Raw genomic sequence first — 19,646 nt, 5'->3', positions numbered from 1 at the left:
TAAGTAGATGCTTGTGCATTCTTAAAGTCTTATATGTTGAACTGAACTATGTGATCTGTTCAAAGCCTTAATCTTAATTTGAAGTGAAATGTGCATTTTGAGTTTATACACTATGTATATAAGGCGACCGTTTCCTTTTGCAGTATTTTTGTGTGGTGTACTTTTCTATGTCTTAACAAAAGGGGAACAAAGGTGTTTAAGTTCACCTAGGATAATGTGTTTTAATTTTCACATGGTCTTGCTTGAATTTGACCCTGACAAAGGCGTATGAACTCTGTCAGCTGTTTGGAGTTTCCATTTTCTAAACTTCTACATTCTGAACCTTCTTCAGCTCTGAACAGATGATGAAACACTGAATGATTTCAAGCTCACACTTTGTCTAATAAACTTACATCTTTCATTCTTTATACAGATTGAGCGTCTGTGGTTTGTCAGAGATCAGCTGTGATTATCTGGCAGCAGCACTGAAGTCCAACCCCTCCCATCTGAGACAGCTGGACCTGAGTAGCTGTTCTTCAATTTACAACAACAGCCTGCAGGATCTGTGGTTTACTAACAAGAAAAAGCTGCAGGATTCAGGAGTGAAGCATCTGTGTGGTTTCCTGGAGAGTCCAGGATGTGGACTTGAAACTCTGAGGTCAGTCAGCATGTTTTAGTTGTGCTGAGATGAATATGATGTGAAAGTTGTGCTGACACTAAACTGCAGACATCAGGCTGATATTATACTGATCCACACTGAGGATCTTCATGGTAAAGTCTGTTTTCTTCTTCTCTGGTTTAGTCCATTGACTGCAGCAGAACAATGTTCACATTTCAAACCTTCAAAGAAGAAGAAAAATCCTCCACTGGATAATTCACTGTGAAACTCTCCAACTCTTCATTCCACCTTAAAGTCTGTCTGACACTGAAATCCAAAGCAAAATGTGCGTTTGCTTTACAGACAGCAGTCCAACACAAACATACACACATCATCCAAAACACAGTCCAACATCCAAATCTCCTCCACTGCCAGCATGAATGATGGGAAAGAGAAGGAGGAACACTCTGACATTCAGGGTTAGAATGAGTTTCATGAAGCAGACTGTGAAGATCAAAGCTGCATTAGAAAGCTTACATGAATGAATGAGTGGACAGAAGTGGACAGAGATCATCTGAAGCACTTCAAAGGCTTTAAATCAGCACATTTCTCTTTATTCTTTATCAACTCTGTTAGTTTCTCTCAGTTTTCTGTGGAATGAAGCTAACAGCAGGCTAATAAGATGCTGACCAATAGGTTTCTATTAAAGGTTGTAATTTGTATATGAAAAAGTGCTTTGGCTCAGCAGGGATCAGCTTACAGGTAGAATACAGCTGCTGGATGGGATTAGCATGTCATAGCTATCTACCAAACTGCTAACTGGGGGATTTCAGGCCATCTACAGTATGGATCATTTTTGCTAACTGTTTATTCAGCTTAGGCTCACAGGGCTGCAGCCTGTGCCCTAGCTGTCATAGGGCAAGAGGCGTGGTCCACCTGCACAGGTGAGCAGTCCATCACAGGGCCAACAGAGAGAGACAGAGAAGCACTCTCTCACATCCACACCTACAGCCAATTTAGAAGCACCAATGAACCTAAGCAGCATTTCATTGGACTGTGGGAGAACATCCAACCTCCACAGAAAGGCCAACAAGCTTCAACCTACAACCTTCTTGCTTTAAGGCACTAGTGCGAACCACTTTTCCCCATTTCAGCCCAAATCCTGCATCTTCCTGTTTCTGACTCCAGGCCAGCTCCACTAACACTTTCTCATCAGACACTGCCACCTAGTGGAGGAAGTCTTAGTCCCATTTGAAGCTTCAGATTACAGTTAGTTCCTTTACAAAGAGGTGGAGGTGGTGGGGCCACAGCACCATCATCACTGAGTGCCATAGGACACTTAACCTTTGTTTCCATATGCTGGGAACTTCCTGTTGTTCCAAGGAGGACTGGAAAATGTGTGAAAATCTCCCAGTCAGTTCCTCACAGCACACTTCAATCATTTCCCTCCCACAGCATCAGGACCAGGGCTTTTTCTCTCTTTGCTCCCACTAAGAGATTTCCACACAAACACCTCATCAGTGGGACTCTCAGAGCTACCAGCCCTTTGCTACAATCACAAAGCTCTTCATTGAAATCAATGATATCAAAGCTGGAATCAAATGAGTCCAAGTCTTCTGCTGATTCAGCATCACATTCATCTTTGCTCCTTGTTCTGCATCCCCACCATGGACTTCATTCCTTTCCAAGCCAGCCTTGAGTGTCCTTTATTCAGCTCATCCTCTGCTTTACTTTTACACCTGATTTTAGCTGCTTTATCTCTCTTTCAACAAGTTTCTGTGCCTCAATCTTTTTCTTCTCTCCCTCATAACAAGACAGCTTCTTCTGCCTGAGAACATGTTGGAGTGATTTACTAATCCAGGGCTGCTTATTGGGGAAAATACTTCCTGTTTCCAAAGTAATCCCCATTTTTCCCAGAAAGAAATGCAAGTAGAAATCGATGATCTAAGTGAGAACATGAGCCTTTAAAAAGTCCCAGTGGGTGCAGTCAAAGCAGTCCCTCAGTCCCAGTATAGAGTCTTTGGTCCAGACTGGAACAAGTGTGTGCCCAGTTTGAGCTCTCTTCAGTGCTGTGACCTGACAGACCCAGAGGGGCCATCACATCACATTTAGAAGCTCCCCTAATGGAGCCACAACACATGTCCAACACTTAGTCTGTCTTGTTGGACCAACTGGAAGAAATGATTCAAGGACTTAGTCACAGAACAGAGATTCAAATCTCCAAAATCCAACTGGCTGCATCAGGACATATAGTCTGAAACTCTGCACAGTTTCCTGTTTGAAGCTGCTTCCTGTTGGCTTCAGCTGTTTGGAGTTTCCATTTTCTAAACTTCTACATTCTGAACCTTCTTCAGCTCTGAACAGATGATGAAACACTGAATGATTTCAAGCACTTTGTCTAATAAACTTACATCTTTCATTCTTTATACAGATTGAGGAGCTGTGGTTTGTCAAAGATCAGCTGTGATTATCTGGCAGCAGCACTGAAGTCCAACCCCTCCCATCTGAGAGTGCTGGACCTGAGCTGGAACAACCTGAAGTATCCAGATGTGAAGCAGCTGTCTGATCTTCAGCAGAGTCCAGACTACAGACTGGAGACTCTGGGGTAAGTAGAGTGATGGAGTGAGTGGGTGGTGCTGTCAGCAGTATTGTACTAAACACAGTCAGTATGAAACAAAGATCCAGTGTTTCCTGTAAAGCTGCAGCTTCTCAGTGAAGCTGTGAGAGGAGAATGGTGACAGGCTTCAGGATTGGACACAAACACTTCCTGCTTCTGACCTTTATGGTCACCATAGTAACAGCTGACACACTCTGATCAAACGCTGTCAACAGCCAATCAGCTCTCTGAACAAAGCAGCACGCAGACCAATGACTGCATTCATTTCCATGTTTAAAGCAGTGAAGAACACAGTCTGTAGGTGAGGAAGAATTTAGTGAGAGCAGATGTTTGGATGGAATTCCTCCAGTTAACAGCTGGAACCGTCCATCTGGATTGTTGGGCTTGTTGTTGGGGTTCCTACAGAGCTCAGAGTGGACACACCAAGGTTCTTCTAATGAATGAAAGTCCAAACTCAAACTAGGAGGGAAAAACATTTTCATCAACTTCAATAAAAATCCAAAGATTAGAAAAAGTGAAGCAACAATGAGTCCTAGTACAGTCCCAGCACTGAAGTCCCTGCTGCTCTTTATACTGGATGTGCTGCATCACTGACTGACAGCTGATGAAGAGTCTCTGGAAACACTCGTTTATCTCCTCTGCTCTTCCTTCTTCTCTCTGCAGGTGGGGCTGATGATGGTAAACAGGACGGTGTGTGTGCTGAGAGAGGAGGAGCTGTGTCCTGATGATCCAGAGAGGTTGAAGCAGCAGCAGCTTGTGTGTAGAGATGCTCTGACTGGGCCATGTTACTGGGAGGTGGAGAGGAGAGCTTCATCCAGCAGTGACTGACAGAGGAATGAGAAGAAGTGCAGATGACTGTCAGTGCTGCAGAGTGAACTGCTCTGAGAACAGCTCCACTGTCAGACACAATGTAGAGTCCAGCATCATCCCTGTGTGTCCCTCTGGATCTGACAGAGGATCATCAGTGTATCTGGACTGCTCTGCTGCTGCTCTGTCCTTCTACAGTCTCTGCACAGTCTCTGTCTGACTCTGGCTTCAGACCCTCCTGGATCAAACTCACCTGGAAAGACTTTCAAACATCACTCAATAGATTTGAATACAGAATATATTTGATATATACTGTAGATGTACTGTAGAGTTGCAGTTTGTCACTTGTAAATACAGTCTGTGAGCAGCTGTGAGCTGAAAGATCTTTCTAGAAACAGGAAATGTTTTCACTCTTCTGTTGCTTTTTCATATATTTCCACAACATTAATATTGATCCCACCTGTCTCACCTGTTTCATGCTTTTATACATAATAACAGGACACGTGTGATCTGAGCGCTGCTGTGGTTGCTGTGCTGCACGTCTTCATTTAGATAACAGAGACATCTAGTGGTTCAGAGGGAGAACTGCAGGAGGTGGAGCTGTGTTTTAGCATGGAAAACTTTTTATCTTTTAGGCGCAGATACAAATATGACAAGTATCAGTGTGAGATACAAAAGGTCACATCAGTCAGCAGAGGGAACAGTGATCACACAGCAATGTAAGAATAGAAACATAACAGTGAATCTGGACATGTATACAGATGGAAGCAAACAAACAGGATGTAACACTACATTAAAGCCACAAATGTGAAGAAAACAAACACAAAGGAAAATATATTTGATCTCAGGGCCCTATTTCAGGAAGCCGGTTTAGTGCAAACTCTGAGTAAGTATACCCTGAGTTAACGAAAACTCCGGGTTTTCGGTTTCACAAAGCGAGTTCAGCTGAAGCCTGAGTGAGTCACTATGACGACACACGCCGTGAAGCTAACCTGCCCCCTAGCAGGTTTACTACAACTAACCCTGACTGTCTCCGCCCCTTTGTCGGAAACCTGACAGTAGGAAGTGTCGGACATGGCGTGCTCCTTCCTTGAAGAGCCAGTAGATCGTGAAGCCCAAATTCTCCGCAGAGCTCTCCGCCGGGAGAGAGTGATCAGAGCGCGTTTGGACATTTTATCATTTCCTGATGAGTTTCTGTGCGAACGTCACCGTTTCTCAGCACAATCTATAATTTATTTGGATAACATCCTCAGGCCATATATTGCTCATGTGACACATCGCGGACATGCTCTCAGTTCTGTACATATTATTTGTATTGCACTTCGGTTTTTTGCAAACGGGAGCTTTCTGTATAATATTGGTGACGCTGAGCACGTTTCCAAGGCTACCGTCTGTCGGGCAGTCAGGAATGTTACAGTTGCACTGAAACGTCTCCTGTACTCGTCTGTGGTGTTCCCCGGTCATAGACCCACAAGATTTATCAAAGAGGGATGCCACAAAATTGCAGGTATCAGGATGACCAAAACTTAATTTATGATGTGGTGATACTTGAACTACTACTTAAATTTTACATTTATTTTCATGGTTCCCAGGCGTGATTGGCTGTACAGATGGCACTCACATTCCAATCATTGCTCCTTCACTAAATGAAGGAGACTATGTGAACAGGAAGTCTTTCCACAGCATTAATGTACAGGTACATAGTTCCCTGTAGCATTTCAAACTAACAAATTATTTCATTATAGTAATGGATGCTAATTTGTGTTCTCTGCACTGTGAAGATCATATGTGATGCTGCCAACATTATCACAAATGTGGAAGCCAAGTGGCCAGGCTCTGTCCATGACTCACAAATATTCCGTGAATGTACACTGAGCACAAAATTTGGACATGGTGAGTTGAGAATACTTTAAAATATATAAAGACCAATTGCTTCAAGGACATTTGAACTGAAGTGTATCCTTCTGTCTTAGGAGAGTTCACTGGCTACTTGCTTGGTGATAGGGGGTATCCATGTTTACCCTATTTGCTTACCCCTTACCCTGACCCTGAACCGGGCCCACAGCAGCGATATAATCTGGCTAATTGCAGGACAAGAGCCAGAATTGAAATGACTATCGGAATGCTTAAGGCCCGGTTCCAGTGCCTGCAAAGACTCAGGGTCACCCCAGAAAGGGCATGTGACATTATTGTGGCATGTGTGATTCTTCACAACATTGCCACAATTAGAGGAGAACACTGTCCTTCTGAACCAAACATCAGCAGTGATCCAAACCATGAACATCCTGACCCTCCCACGGACATACAAGATGGAAGAGCAGTCAGAGACACCATATGTCACAATCATTTCCTTTGACCCATCACCTCAACATGTTGAAAGAAGAATAAACAGATTTTTTGTTCAACTGGCTTTATTGGTCGCCTGTATTTCCTGTACACAAAGTATTAAAAGATGTAAACCTCATAAAGTGTCTCTGTTGCTTCCTCCTCTGTAACAGCTGTCAATGTTTCTTCATTATTTTCCTGCAGTAAAGAAATTAACAACATTGCTGTTCTACTGTAAACTCATATAATCTGTGGAGTATTACTCACAACTGCATGTTGGTCTGGCTCAACAGGAGGCTGCACCAGATGCAGTACACCACCACCATCAACTGATAGAATATGAGGTTTATACAGGTCACTTATAACTTACAAGGGACCAAATGGCAATTAACAAACATACCAAGCACCTTACACTTCATTGTCATTATGCTCTCAAAGACAACCAAGACTGAGGGAAGGCAAAATCAGTCGGAAAATAACTTCACTACAAAATAATTCATTATGGTAAAGAGTTTATCAAATGAATGAGTAGCACTGCAAAGGTGACTGTGAAGAAAGGATGTATGCACATCATGTATTATTTTGAATTTACCCCCTATGTAGGCACTTGTGTCTTGCGGGGTTATTGACTCAGAGGATGTCCCCGCAGAGATGCCTTCGGCCACAGGGCGCCCACTGTTTTGGCTGAGGGCAACTGCTCAGCCTCTGTGAGTGGTGGTGGTGGAGGACCCCCACCTGTTTTTCGGGCCTCCGCTTTTTTTCTGTTGGCTATAACGGGTCACATTTGAGCATACAGAGTAAGCAAATATGTACTTGTAATGTGCTCAGATAATTTCAATAAGTGCTTACAGAAAGAAAATTAATGTAGCCTCTAACTGCAATTGATTTACATCGGACAAACAGACCAAGCACTATGGCTCATAATACAATTACACCTTACCTGTTTGGACTATATTTTTATATTTCATTTTTACTTGCTGCCAGGAACGTTTGGGGCCTGTTGGGTTGCACCTGCGCTCACATCACATCACAAAATAAAATGTATAAAATAACAAATAAAATAACATATGATAAAATAACGTGTTGAATGGGTGGAAATCCCTAGATCAATGTTTAAATTAACACTCACGCATTGACTCTGTCGGCTATGTTTTGCCATGCATGCTCCCTTTCTTTTGCAGCTGTGGCTGTGTTACTTTTTTCCACAGAATTTGCATGTTATCGGCATATGCTGCCATCAGAATTTCGGCCTCAAGCGCTGTAAAATACATTGACCGCGCCTTCTTTCCCTCCGTCTCCATGGTGACTCGCTTAATCTGTGCTCCGCTTATCAGGGCTTTATGTATCCTCGTCCGCGCGCTTCACTTGGGGTTAAAGCAACTCCGCGTTGACTGAACTAATTGTTATCAGCCTTTCTGAAACCGAATATTCCGAGTTGGACAGTTCGGGGTTACTCAACCCTGAGTATCGTTTTTCACTCTGAGTTTTCTAAACCGGCTTCCTGAAACAGGGCCCTGGAGCATCCAAATCGACCCACAAACACGCTGAAAGATGCAATGCCATCAATGTGGATTGTCAAGACTGAGAGACCTCTTCCCTCTGACCCCTCCCCAAACCCTCAAACCCTCCTACCCACCTCGACATACAAACTCTGTGTGGCTTCACGTGTTCTGTTGATGTTTACATGATCGAAATAACTTGAACACAAACAAACAAAGAGGAAGACCGCACCGGAAGGAAACAACTACAAGTCCCAGCATCCTCTGTGTTTAGGGAGCAGCAGTGAAAGTGAAAGCAGGAGGAGGAAGGTGGAGCTGAGGCAGGTGAGTGTTTACATGAATATGTTTCTTCTTATGACATAAAATAATTCCACGCTGTTCGTGTCTGTGGGTGAAATGTGAGGCCGGTCGGCTCCTCTGAGCGCTGGTTTCCTGTAAGTAGAGAGGAAGTGAGTTTAGCTGAGCCTCCGTTTAGTGTGAGAGAGCAGGAGGAGAGTGAGAGCTGTGCTGAGGCAGGGTGAGTGTTAACACCGCTCTGACATTACTGTGTCTCTGTGGCGGGAACAACAGGCTCCGTCAGTGGAGGCAAAAATAATCAGACTTTGGTTTTTCAAAGGAAACAACTTTATGTCGGAAGTTCCCGCACGCTCATTGGATAACGATGTGTCAATCTCGAGCTATTAGCCAATGAGCGTGCGGATTCACAGAAAGACCCGCCTTTATCACGGGACTTTAAAAACTACAATGGCGACAGAAACTCCGTGAGTGGAGTTCAGGGTGACGTTATGAAACTGTGACGTTTGAGCCACTTCCTGTTCTCAGTCCCAGCGTCCTGATCACCGAGGTTTCTGTTGCTCTGATATCTGATATTGATTATATTGGTAAACAGGCTGTAGCATAAACATCAGGTCTGTTCTGAAAACTGGCTTTATTTTTTCAAAGTAAGGGAATATCTGTGGTCTGATACCGCGGGCTCATGGGCTAAGGACTTGGATTGACAAGTCAAGCGCAGATGATTGTGTTGTTTCTTATAAAGGCTTGTGTGTGTGTGTGCCTTCCTGTGTGTGTCCTTGTGTCAGTGGAACTGAATCAGTGTGTTAGAGAAAGTGCTCCTCTGCTGTGCCGTCATCGTGTGGATGCTTCTTTTAAAGTTGGAACTCATGTTTTTATGATCTGCTTCATTTCATTGAACCTTTATTTCTAACCATGAAGTCCCTTTGAGGTTACAGCCTCCTGGTTAGGTTTAGGCTGTTATTGTGCTTCAGGCTGAAATATGAGGAGTAAGGAGTGGGGCTGGTTAGCCCTCATGACCCTCACCATGACACATACGTCACAGGACAGTGTTTACCACAGAAACTCCATGAAATGATCAATGAGAACTTTAGAAACCCGTCAGTGTGATGCTTCCAGTACAACAGCACCTCTGAGTGTGTGTGTTTACCTCTCAGACTAACTCCACCCTGACATCAAGAAGATGGAGGAAAAGGATGGAGTAGGATCTGCAGCATCCAGCTGTGTGTCTGTGAGGAGTGACTGGTCCAAAGAACAACCTCCATTCTTCAGTAATGAACCTGCAGCAACAATGTAAGAGAGCTGCTGACTCATTTATTCAGTGTAAATAATGATTTTTGATGCAATGGGAGAAGAAAAATGACAAAAACAGTTTTAAAAATAAGGATTAAAATGTTACAAACTATGTTTTTGAGTTTCCTGATGTAGTACAAAAATATATGAACATAACTGTATATAGGACAGATATTTTACGGTTCTTTTAGGCAGCACCAAAAAACAAAAAGACTATTTTAAGCTGTCTGAGGTAGTGAGTCAACATGTCACACTGGGTCAAAGGTCAGGGAGTAAAAGTGTGTTTTAAAGAGCAACATGTCAAAGGGTATTATTGAAAAGTTTAACAAAAGACTGTTATGTGACAAAGAGTAAGTACATTATTTTTATGAGTTTCAGATTGTTCATCATGTCTTTAATTTAACATTTCCATTTTTTCCTTCCTGTCTCATGAAGCTGTTACATTTATTGTGTGGAGATCAGGGAGATATGTTACTGTTACTGTCATAACCATTATCATTACCATTGCATTAATCATCATTTCATCAAAGCATTTATTGATGCTGTTGGTATTACGTTAAAACTTGTTTTACAGGTGTTATCATAATCCCATATTAACCTTTATTCCAGGTGCAGTTATAACTATTTTTATACACATCTTGCAGTTTGTGCTTTTAAAGAGTTTAAGCTCAGTCTGATAATTGATGGTCAGAAGCTTCGTCTGGCGCGATGTCGCGATGCCGATCTATTGTGCAAAGTGACTTAGAGGTATGGAAGGATTGCCTACACGCTTACAAAACACACATGATACAAGTATTCATTATTATCTTTTATTCGTTTATATCCTTTTTATTGAGCTTTGAGTAGTGGCATTTGATTAAAGCATTTATTCAATATATTACACATATAGTTTCAGTTAAATTGTTACACATATGAGAGTCTGGGTGTGAGCTTTAGTAGGCGAGAGGTGAGACAGAGTGCAATTGAGGTCGAGATATATACACACACACACACATACACACACACACACACCGTAGGTAGACTTATATTCTAGGTTAGAGTTCAGACATATTTTGCTTGTAACTGCATTTTGTGCCTGCATAAGTGATAGTTTGCTGCAGGACGTGCGTCTGATGTTCCAGGGATAAGTGAAAGCAAGACGAGCTACAGGAAGCACCTGGCGTGGAGACGATGTTCTTTTCAAACTGTGTCAAAAGTTGTCAACAGAACATTTGTGTTTTTAACTCATGCAAGTATCTGCTCTGACGCAAGAGGGGGCGTAATAATACCCTGATGTTATAAAAGCAACTGCTTGTGTGCTTTTGGGCGGAGATCGACGCTGATTGTGTAACGGTGTTCATCTCCCTACGCATGTGTTCATTAATATCATCGTTTGACCTAATTCTTCTGGACCTTCGTTGTTTTGTTCTCATCCTCAATATTCTGAATACGCGACAATTGTTTTTCTTTTAGGATCAATAAGAGGCCAGAATCTCCTGGACCTGAACCCAGCTGTGTTTCCTTAAAGAGCAACGAGTCAAAGGATTTTGATATAAACTTTAAAGGCTGTTCTTCTGCTGCTGAGAGGTAATGTGTGTCTAGATGTTGTTCCTGACTCTGTATTTCTGAATAAATCCTCATGTTTAATATCAGCTCAGCTCTTTTTCACACATTTCTATGTTGGTATGTGAAGCGGTGTGTGTTGGAGTGTTTCCACAAACACAGCAGTCAGAGTGGAAAGAGTGGATGTTGTAGGAGGTGTTTGTGTAGTGAAGAGGCTGAGTGTCTGTAGGACTCCAGCTGCTCCAGCAGGTGTCTCCTTTGTGCTTTGCTTCAAACACAGTGTAGGGAGGAGCTTCCACTCAGGTGTTTCAGGTGTTGCTGGATGGAGGAGGACAAATAGTTTTTCCCTTCAGTGACACTTCAGCACCTCAATGTTCTGGGAGATGTTTGTCTTTATGAAGGTTTATGGATTCTTGTTCTTACTTTGGTTAAACTGAGCAATACATTTTCCATCTAACATTTAAAGTAAATTTCCAGGTGAATAAAAGATCTGCAGCTGCAGCCTCTGTGATGTTTCACAGTCTGAAAGTAACAAATTCAACCAGAGTTCAAACAAAGGCTTAATATACGTGTGTGTTTGATATAATGCCAACAAGTACAAACAGGTGTTCTTACAGGTCTTAATCACAGAGCTCTGATAAGTCTGGTGACTTTCACACTCAGCAATTTTGCTGCCTTTTATTTTATATTGGCCTTTTTAAAGCCCTTCAAAGTCTCCCACATTCATACAGAGCTTTTAACACCAAACTCCTTTACAGTCCTTCTCCTCTCACACACGATCACACGACTGATTTGTCTGCAGCAGCTGTGTTACTGCTAGTATTTTATTATGTGTGTAATCTCCTCATATTGTTCCTGTGGTTTAGTTTGACTTCCTTCTGCAAACTCAGCTGCTCTGTTGCTGATACACGTCTCCATGAATATGATTGATCAGATGCTGCCAACACCATGTGTTTCATGTGAGCGCTCAGCTGAAACCCTGGGTTGACTTATCGAGTTAATAACAAGCTTCACGTGACTGTGAATGCTAAAGTGAATCCAGATAAAGGAAAGAGACCCTGCTAATGTTGGACTCACTTCTTAGTGTAGATCCCAGGAGGAAGTTCAACATAGCCATTCTTTGTGCTAGCTCGACCAAACCTGAGAGCACAGTGCAGGATAATGATCATCATCTGTCTCTGTCAAGGACATTTAAAATCCACAAATAACAAACATAATTATATTTGATCATTAAAAATATGTTTTCACTTAAAAAAGCATGAGCACACTGGTGGATTACAGAAACATGAAAACTGGTTAACAGTAAAGTTAATTTAGGTGTAAACAAAGTTTCAAACATACTTAAGTAGAAGGACTGATGTTTGTGTTAAAATACCCTCTTAAAGCTGAAATACTGATTCAACTTCTTTCTCCAAAAGTTGATTCAGTTCATCTGGACGTAGCGTTTTGTGGGAGAAACATTTCGTCTCTCATCCAGGTGACTCCTTCAGTCTCAGCTGACTGCAGGATTCAATCTTATAAACAGGACATTTGCATGATGACTGAAACCTGCCCACTGAAGGAACAATGGGCTGGGAGGTCAGTTCCTTAATCTTAATTATGCAAATTCTCATGACCATTGATCAACAACCACTGATCAATGGTCATGAGTCCCATTCACAGAGAGTTGGGGAACGGCTGCAATCACAGCATGTAAGATGGTGACAGATGTACCCTTAGGCCCCCTCCTCAATTCAGAGATGGTCTTTCCCTTTTCACGTAACGTCACACACTTTTCACCTCCACTTGTCCAACACAACTGCTGTCCACTGCCTCCATGACATTGTGATTTTGCTGTTGGTCTTCTGTCAGATCTTCATCAATCACTTCTGCACGGGGCACACCTTCAGACTCTGCAGCTGCATAACGAAAGCCTGTAAGATAAAATTAGACATAAGGTAAATGTACACCAATATTCCAATGACAGGTGTGTGATTCATCTGGAAGTTATGTGCGGATTAGTGTACAGTGATAGCAATTTAGTATGTTTTTAGGGGGGGGGGGGGGGGGTGTTTACCTCCGATGGGTGCTCTTTTTCGCTTCCGTTGCGTACGCCTTGAGTGCCGGTCCGAGTCTGATACAGGTATGTCGTCATGCCCCATGTGCAGTGTTGGTGCCCAGTCTGGATTTGTTACATCCATTTCATATGCTGGTTTGCCTGCAATAATGCCAAATCATAAGCTACTCAGTCGACATGATGTGGTTGTGCAGCATCACACATTAGCATGTTTTATCTCATTATCTATGACCTCAGCACGTTGAAAATAACACTAAAAGCCTTTCAAGAGTGATATGAATTAATTTAGAACTCACCGGAAAGAAAATGCCGTGAGCAAACCAACAAAAAGCTGGGGATTGCAGAGAACTCGATATCCGCTCGTCTCACCGCTGCAATCCAAGCCTGACGTCTTTGTTTAGTAATATCGGATACATGGGATCCCTCACGTTGCCTCCAGGATGGAAAACGATGAAAAGAGAGCCCGTTATCCAGCTTCTTGCCTTCACGATCGTGTGATCTAACGTTGCAACCGACAACACAACACGTACGATCCATAGCTGAAATGGTATCCTTTGGCTGGCCTACTGTCATGGCGGAAGGGGGCGTGGCCCATCTCCCGTGACATCACGCTCCAAAGCCCTATAGGTGGGAAAATGTACCATGTCGACCAATCAAAAATGATATGGAAACATGACATTTGGTTGTTTAGCAAAAGGGGGAAGTTTTAGGAGTGACCGGCAAGAGAGAGCGAGTGAGCGAAAGAGAGAGAGAGTTTTGATACGTGAGAGATTTGTGACGTTTACCGTGTTTGGTCTCAAGTTAGTTTGTTGTCTTGTGTATTTAGTGTGTAGCTGTTGTTTTGTTTTGTGTGTCAGTTCTACTAGTGATCGTCACAGTTGCTGCCTTAAAGCCAACAAAGGCAGATTGCAGTGTAAACGCTGAGTGACACACCTGCTGTCAGACCTGCAGGTTTATCCCTGTGCTGTTCTCATATGTGTTAGAGTGACACAAACTATTGTTTGACACCTGATTGTTCTGTAAATAGTTTGAAATGATTATATGAAAAACGTCTGAGCCTTGGCTGCATTTTTTGGTAAATAGTACCATATAACTTTGTTGTTTGCAAAACGTGTGCGTATTTTTAAAAATGTACAATCTCTATTTGCATTTCAAGTTATGAAGATGATTCGTTAAACATGTGTGTGGTTTTTACAGTCAAAATATCACTTTCTACTTGTATTTTAAATTTTGTCTGAATTTAGATAAATTGTGCTGATACAGTTGGTCAAAATGAGAAAATAACAGATTGGCAAGATGAACTGTTTTTAAAGGTAAAATATAGAGGCCACATCAAAAGTAGTCAAGAAGGGTTAAAGGCTAAAAGCAAAGTTGTCACCAAGTACTGTTTATATTTGTGTGTATTGCTGCAGCTTTTTTGAGTATTAATTTGGTGCCTTTGTGTGAAATAATGGTATTGTGAGTGATCCATATAGTCACAAAGAATAGCCACTTGTTTCTGTGCTACCAAAGTTCCCCGGCTTTCATTCAAAATGTGTTTATCGTCAGCACCTGCACATTAAACTACTTAAACATTATAAATGTCTTCAAGCTCACACTGAGGCCTGTGGGGTACTATCAGCCACTGAGACAGTACACACATTTATATGTGTTTGTATATGAATATTTCATACTTTAAGACTGCCTGTTTATTTAAGGGAGATGAACAAAATACATTGGAATTGTACAAAATAATATCATGGATGATAAATTAAATAGATTTTAAGTAGATGCTTGTGCATTCTTAAAGTCTTATATGTTGAACTGAACTATGTGATCTGTTCAAAGCCTTAATCTTAATTTGAAGTGAAATGTGCATTTTGAGTTTATACACTATGTATATAAGGCGACCGTTTCCTTTTGCAGTATTTTTGTGTGGTGTACTTTTCTATGTCTTAACAAAAGGGGAACAAAGGTGTTTAAGTTCACCTAGGATGATGTGTTTTAATTTTCACATGGTCTTGCTTGAATTTGACCCTGACAAAGGCGTATGAACTCTGTCAGCTGTTTGGAGTTTCCATTTTCTAAACTTCTACATTCTGAACCTTCTTCAGCTCTGAACAGATGATGAAACACTGAATGATTTCAAGCTCACACTTTGTCTAATAAACTTACATCTTTCATTCTTTATACAGATTGAGGAGCTGTGGTTTGTCAGAGATCAGCTGTGATTATCTGGCAGCAGCACTGAAGTCCAACCCCTCCCATCTGAAAGAGCTGCACCTGAGCTCCAACAACAAGCTGCAGGATTCAGGAGTGAAGCATCTGTGTGGTTTCCTGGAGAGTCCAGGATGTGGACTTGAAACTCTGAGGTCAGTCAGCATGTTTTAGTTGTGCTGAGATGAATATGATGTGAAAGTTGTGCTGACACTAAACTGCAGACATCAGGCTGATATTATACTGATCCACACTGAGGATCTTCATGGTAAAGTCTGTTTTCTTCTTCTCTGGTTTAGTCCATTGACTGCAGCAGAACAATGTTCACATTTCAAACCTTCAAAGAAGAAGAAAAATCCTCCACTGGATAATTCACTGTGAAACTCTCCAACTCTTCATTCCACCTTAAAGTCTGTCTGACACTGAAATCCAAAGCAAAATGTGCGTTTGCTTTACAGACAGCAGTCCAACACAAACATACACACATCATCCAAAACACAGTCCAACATCCAAATCTCCTCCACTGCCAGCATGAATGATGGGAAAGAGAAGGAGGAACACTCTGACATTCAGGGTTAGAATGAGTTTCATGAAGCAGACTGTGAAGATCAAAGCTGCATTAGAAAGCTTACATGAATGAATGAGTGGACAGAAGTGGACAGAGATCATCTGAAGCACTTCAAAGGCTTTAAATCAGCACATTTCTCTTTATTCTTTATCAACTCTGTTAGTTTCTCTCAGTTTTCTGTGGAATGAAGCTAACAGCAGGCTAATAAGATGCTGACCAATAGGTTTCTATTAAAGGTTGTAATTTGTATATGAAAAAGTGCTTTGGCTCAGCAGGGATCAGCTTACAGGTAGAATACAGCTGCTGGATGGGATTAGCATGTCATAGCTATCTACCAAACTGCTAACTGGGGGATTTCAGGCCATCTATGGATCATTTTTGCTAACTGTTTATTCAGCTTAGGCTCACAGGGCTGCAGCCTGTGCCCTAGCTGTCATAGGGCAAGAGGCGTGGTCCACCTGCACAGGTGAGCAGTCCATCACAGGGCCAACAGAGAGAGACAGAGAAGCACTCTCTCACATCCACACCTACAGCCAATTTAGAAGCACCAATGAACCTAAGCAGCATTTCATTGGACTGTGGGAGAACATCCAACCTCCACAGAAAGGCCAACAAGCTTCAACCTACAACCTTCTTGCTTTAAGGCACTAGTGCGAACCACGTTTCCCCATTTTCAATTCAATTCAATTCAATTCAATTTTATTTATATAGCGCCAAATCACAACAAAAGTCGCCTCAAGGCGCTTCATAGATACAGAGAAAAACCCAACAATCATATGACCCCCTATGAGCAAGCACTTTGGCGACAGTGGGAAGGAAAAACTCCCTTTTAACAGGAAGAAACCTCCGGCAGAACCAGGCTCAGGGAGGGGCGGCCATCTGCTGCGACCGGTTGGGGTGAGAGAAGGAAGACAGGATAAAGACATGCTGTGGAAGAGAGACAGAGGTTAATAACAGATATGATTCAATGCAGAGAGGTCTATTAATACATAGTGAGTGAGAAAGGTGACTGGAAAGGAAAAACTCAATGCATCATGGGAATCCCCCGGCAGCCTACATCTATTGCAGCATAACAAAGGGAGGATTCAGGGTCACCTGGTCCAGCCCTAACTATATGCTTTAGAAAAAAGGAAAGTTTTAAGCCTAATCTTAAAAGTAGAGATAGTGTCTGTCTCCCGAATCCAAACTGGAAGCTGGTTCCACAGAAGAGGGGCCTGAAAACTGAAGGCTCTCCCTCCCATTCTACTTTTAAATACTCTAGGAACAACAAGTAGGCCTGCAGAGCGAGAGCGGAGCGCTCTAATAGGGTGATATGGTACTACAAGGTCATTAAGATAAGATGGGGCCTGATTATTTAAGACCTTGTATGTGAGGAGCAGGATTTTGAATTCAATTCTGGATTTAACAGGAAGCCAATGAAGGGAAGCCAAAACAGGAGAAATATGCTCTCTCTTTCTAGTCCCTGTCAGGACTCTTGCTGCAGCATTTTGGATTAGCTGAAGGCTTTTCAGTGAGTTTTTTGGACATCCTGATAATAATGAATTACAGTAGTCCAGCCTGGAAGTAATAAATGCATGAACTAGTTTTTCAGCGTCACTCTGAGACAGGATATTTCTAATTTTAGAGATGTTGCGCAAATGGAAGAAAGCAGTCTTACATATTTGTTTAATATGTGCGTTGAAGGACATGTCCTGGTCAAAAATGACTCCAAGGTTCCTCACCGCGTTACTGGAGGCCAAGGTAATGCCATCCAGAGTAAGAATCTGATTAGATACCATATTTCTAAGATTTTCAGGGCCGAGTACAATAACCTCAGTTTTATCTGAATTAAGAAGCAGAAAGTTAGCGGCCATCCAGGTCTTTATGTCTTTAAGACATTCCTGCAGTTTAACTAATTGGTGTGTGTTATCTGGCTTCATGGACAGATAGAGCTGGGTGTCATCTGCATAGCAGTGAAAATGTATGCTATGTCTTCTAATGATACTGCCTAAGGGAAGCATGTATAATGTAAACAGAATTGGTCCTAGCACTGAACCCTGTGGAACTCCATAATTAACCTCAGTGTGTGAAGAGGACTCTCCATTTACATGCACGAATTGGAGTCTATTAGATAGATATGATACAAACCACTGCAGCGCAGTACTTGTAATACCTACAGCATGTTCTAATCGCTCTAATAGGATATTATGATCAACAGTATCGAACGCTGCACTGAGGTCTAGCAGGACAAGCACAGAGATGAGTCCACTGTCAGAGGCCATAAGAAGATCATTTGTAACCTTCACTAAAGCTGTTTCTGTGCTGTGCTGAGCTCTGAAACCTGACTGAAACTCTTCAAATAAACCATTCCTCTGCAGATGATCTGTTAGCTGTTTGACAACTACTCTTTCAAGGATTTTTGATATGAAAGGAAGGTTGGAGATTGGCCTATAATTAGCTAAGACTGCTGGGTCTAGAGATGGCTTTTTGAGTAAAGGTTTAACTACAGCCAGCTTGAAGGCCTGTGGTACATAGCCGATCATTAGAGATAGGTTGGTCATATTTAAGATCGAAGAATTAATTAATGGCAGGACTTCTTTGAGCAGTTTTGTAGGAATGGGGTCTAAAAGACACGTTGATGGTTTGGAGGAAGTAATTATTGAAGTTAACTCAGAAAGATCAATTGGAGAAAAAGAGTCTAACTTAATATCAATGGTACTAAGAGTAGCTGTAGATAATATTACATCTGTGGGATGATTATTGGTAATTTTTTCTCTAATGATAAAAATTTTATTTGTGAAGAAGTTCATGAAGTCATTACTAGTTAACGTTAAAGGGATGGTTGGCTCAAAAGAGCTCTGACTTTTTGTCAGCCTGGCTACAGTGCTGAAGAGAAACCTAGGGTTGTTCTTATTTTCTTCAATCAGTGATGAATAGTAAGATGTTCTGGCTTTGCGGAGGGCTTTCTTATAAAGCAGCAAACTATTTCTCCAGGCTAAATGATGATCCTCTAGATTTGTGACACGCCATTTCCTCTCCAGATTACGAGTCATCTGCTTTAGGGTACGTGTTTCAGAATTATACCACGGAGTCAGGTACTTCTGATTTGAGGCCTTAGTTTTCACAGGAGCTACAGTATCCAGAGTCGTACGTAGTGAGGAGGTGAAATTATTAACAAGATAATCGACCTCTGTTGGGGTAGCGTTCAGATAGCTGCTTTGCTCTGTGTTGGTACAGGGCATTGGAGATGATAACAGTGGGTGGATTATATTCTTAAACTTAGTTACAGTGCTTTCAGAAAGACATCTACTGTGATAAAGTCTACTCTCCACCGCTGTGTAATCAATTATTGTAAAAGTAAATGTTATCAGGAAATGATCAGACAGGAGAGGGTTTTCAGGAAACACTGTTAAATGTTCAGGTTCGATGCCATATGTTAAAACAAGATCTAGAGTGTGATTAAAGTGGTGGGTGGGTTCTTTTACATTTTGAGAGAAACCAATTGAGTCTAATAACAGATTAAATGCCATGTTGAGGCTGTCATTTTTAGCATCTACATGGATGTTAAAATCACCCACAATAATTATTTTATCTGAGCTCAGAACTAAATTAGATATAAAGTCTGAGAAATCAGACAGAAACTCTGTGTAAGGCCCAGGTGGACGATAGATGATAACAAGTAAGACTGGTTTCTGAGTTTCACAGCTGGGGTGGACAATGTTAAGCATCAGGCTTTCAAATGAATTAAAAGTCTGTCTTGGTCTTTCATTAATTAATAGGCTGGTGTGAAAAATTGCTGCCACACCGCCCCCTCGGCCTGTGCTTCGAGGTTTCTGGTAGTTAGAATGGCTCGGGGGTGTTGATTCATTTAAACTAACATAATCATCCTGCTGCAA

General features: G+C 41.9%; 2 protein-coding genes across 2 annotated transcripts in view; both read left to right on the top strand.

Moving 5' to 3' along the window:
* Positions 1-4,761, top strand: part of LOC308393841 (NACHT, LRR and PYD domains-containing protein 12-like) — a 317,425-nt gene extending 312,664 nt beyond the window's left edge. The window contains exon 14 of the mRNA XM_080877862.1: positions 3,858-4,761. Coding sequence (XP_080733988.1) covers positions 3,858-3,867 — 10 coding nt within the window. The 3' untranslated portion in view covers positions 3,868-4,761. The remainder of the gene's footprint in view (positions 1-3,857) is intronic.
* Positions 1-19,646, top strand: part of LOC308393937 (protein NLRC3-like) — a 133,423-nt gene that overhangs the window by 17,046 nt on the left and 96,731 nt on the right. The window lies entirely within an intron of this gene.

The sequence above is a fragment of the Rhamphochromis sp. 'chilingali' genome (assembly GCF_963969265.1).
Source record: "Rhamphochromis sp. 'chilingali' genome assembly, chromosome: 1".
In the NCBI taxonomy this organism is placed as follows: domain Eukaryota; kingdom Metazoa; phylum Chordata; class Actinopteri; order Cichliformes; family Cichlidae; genus Rhamphochromis; species Rhamphochromis sp. 'chilingali'.
This window is presented reverse-complemented; position numbering and strand designations above follow the sequence as displayed.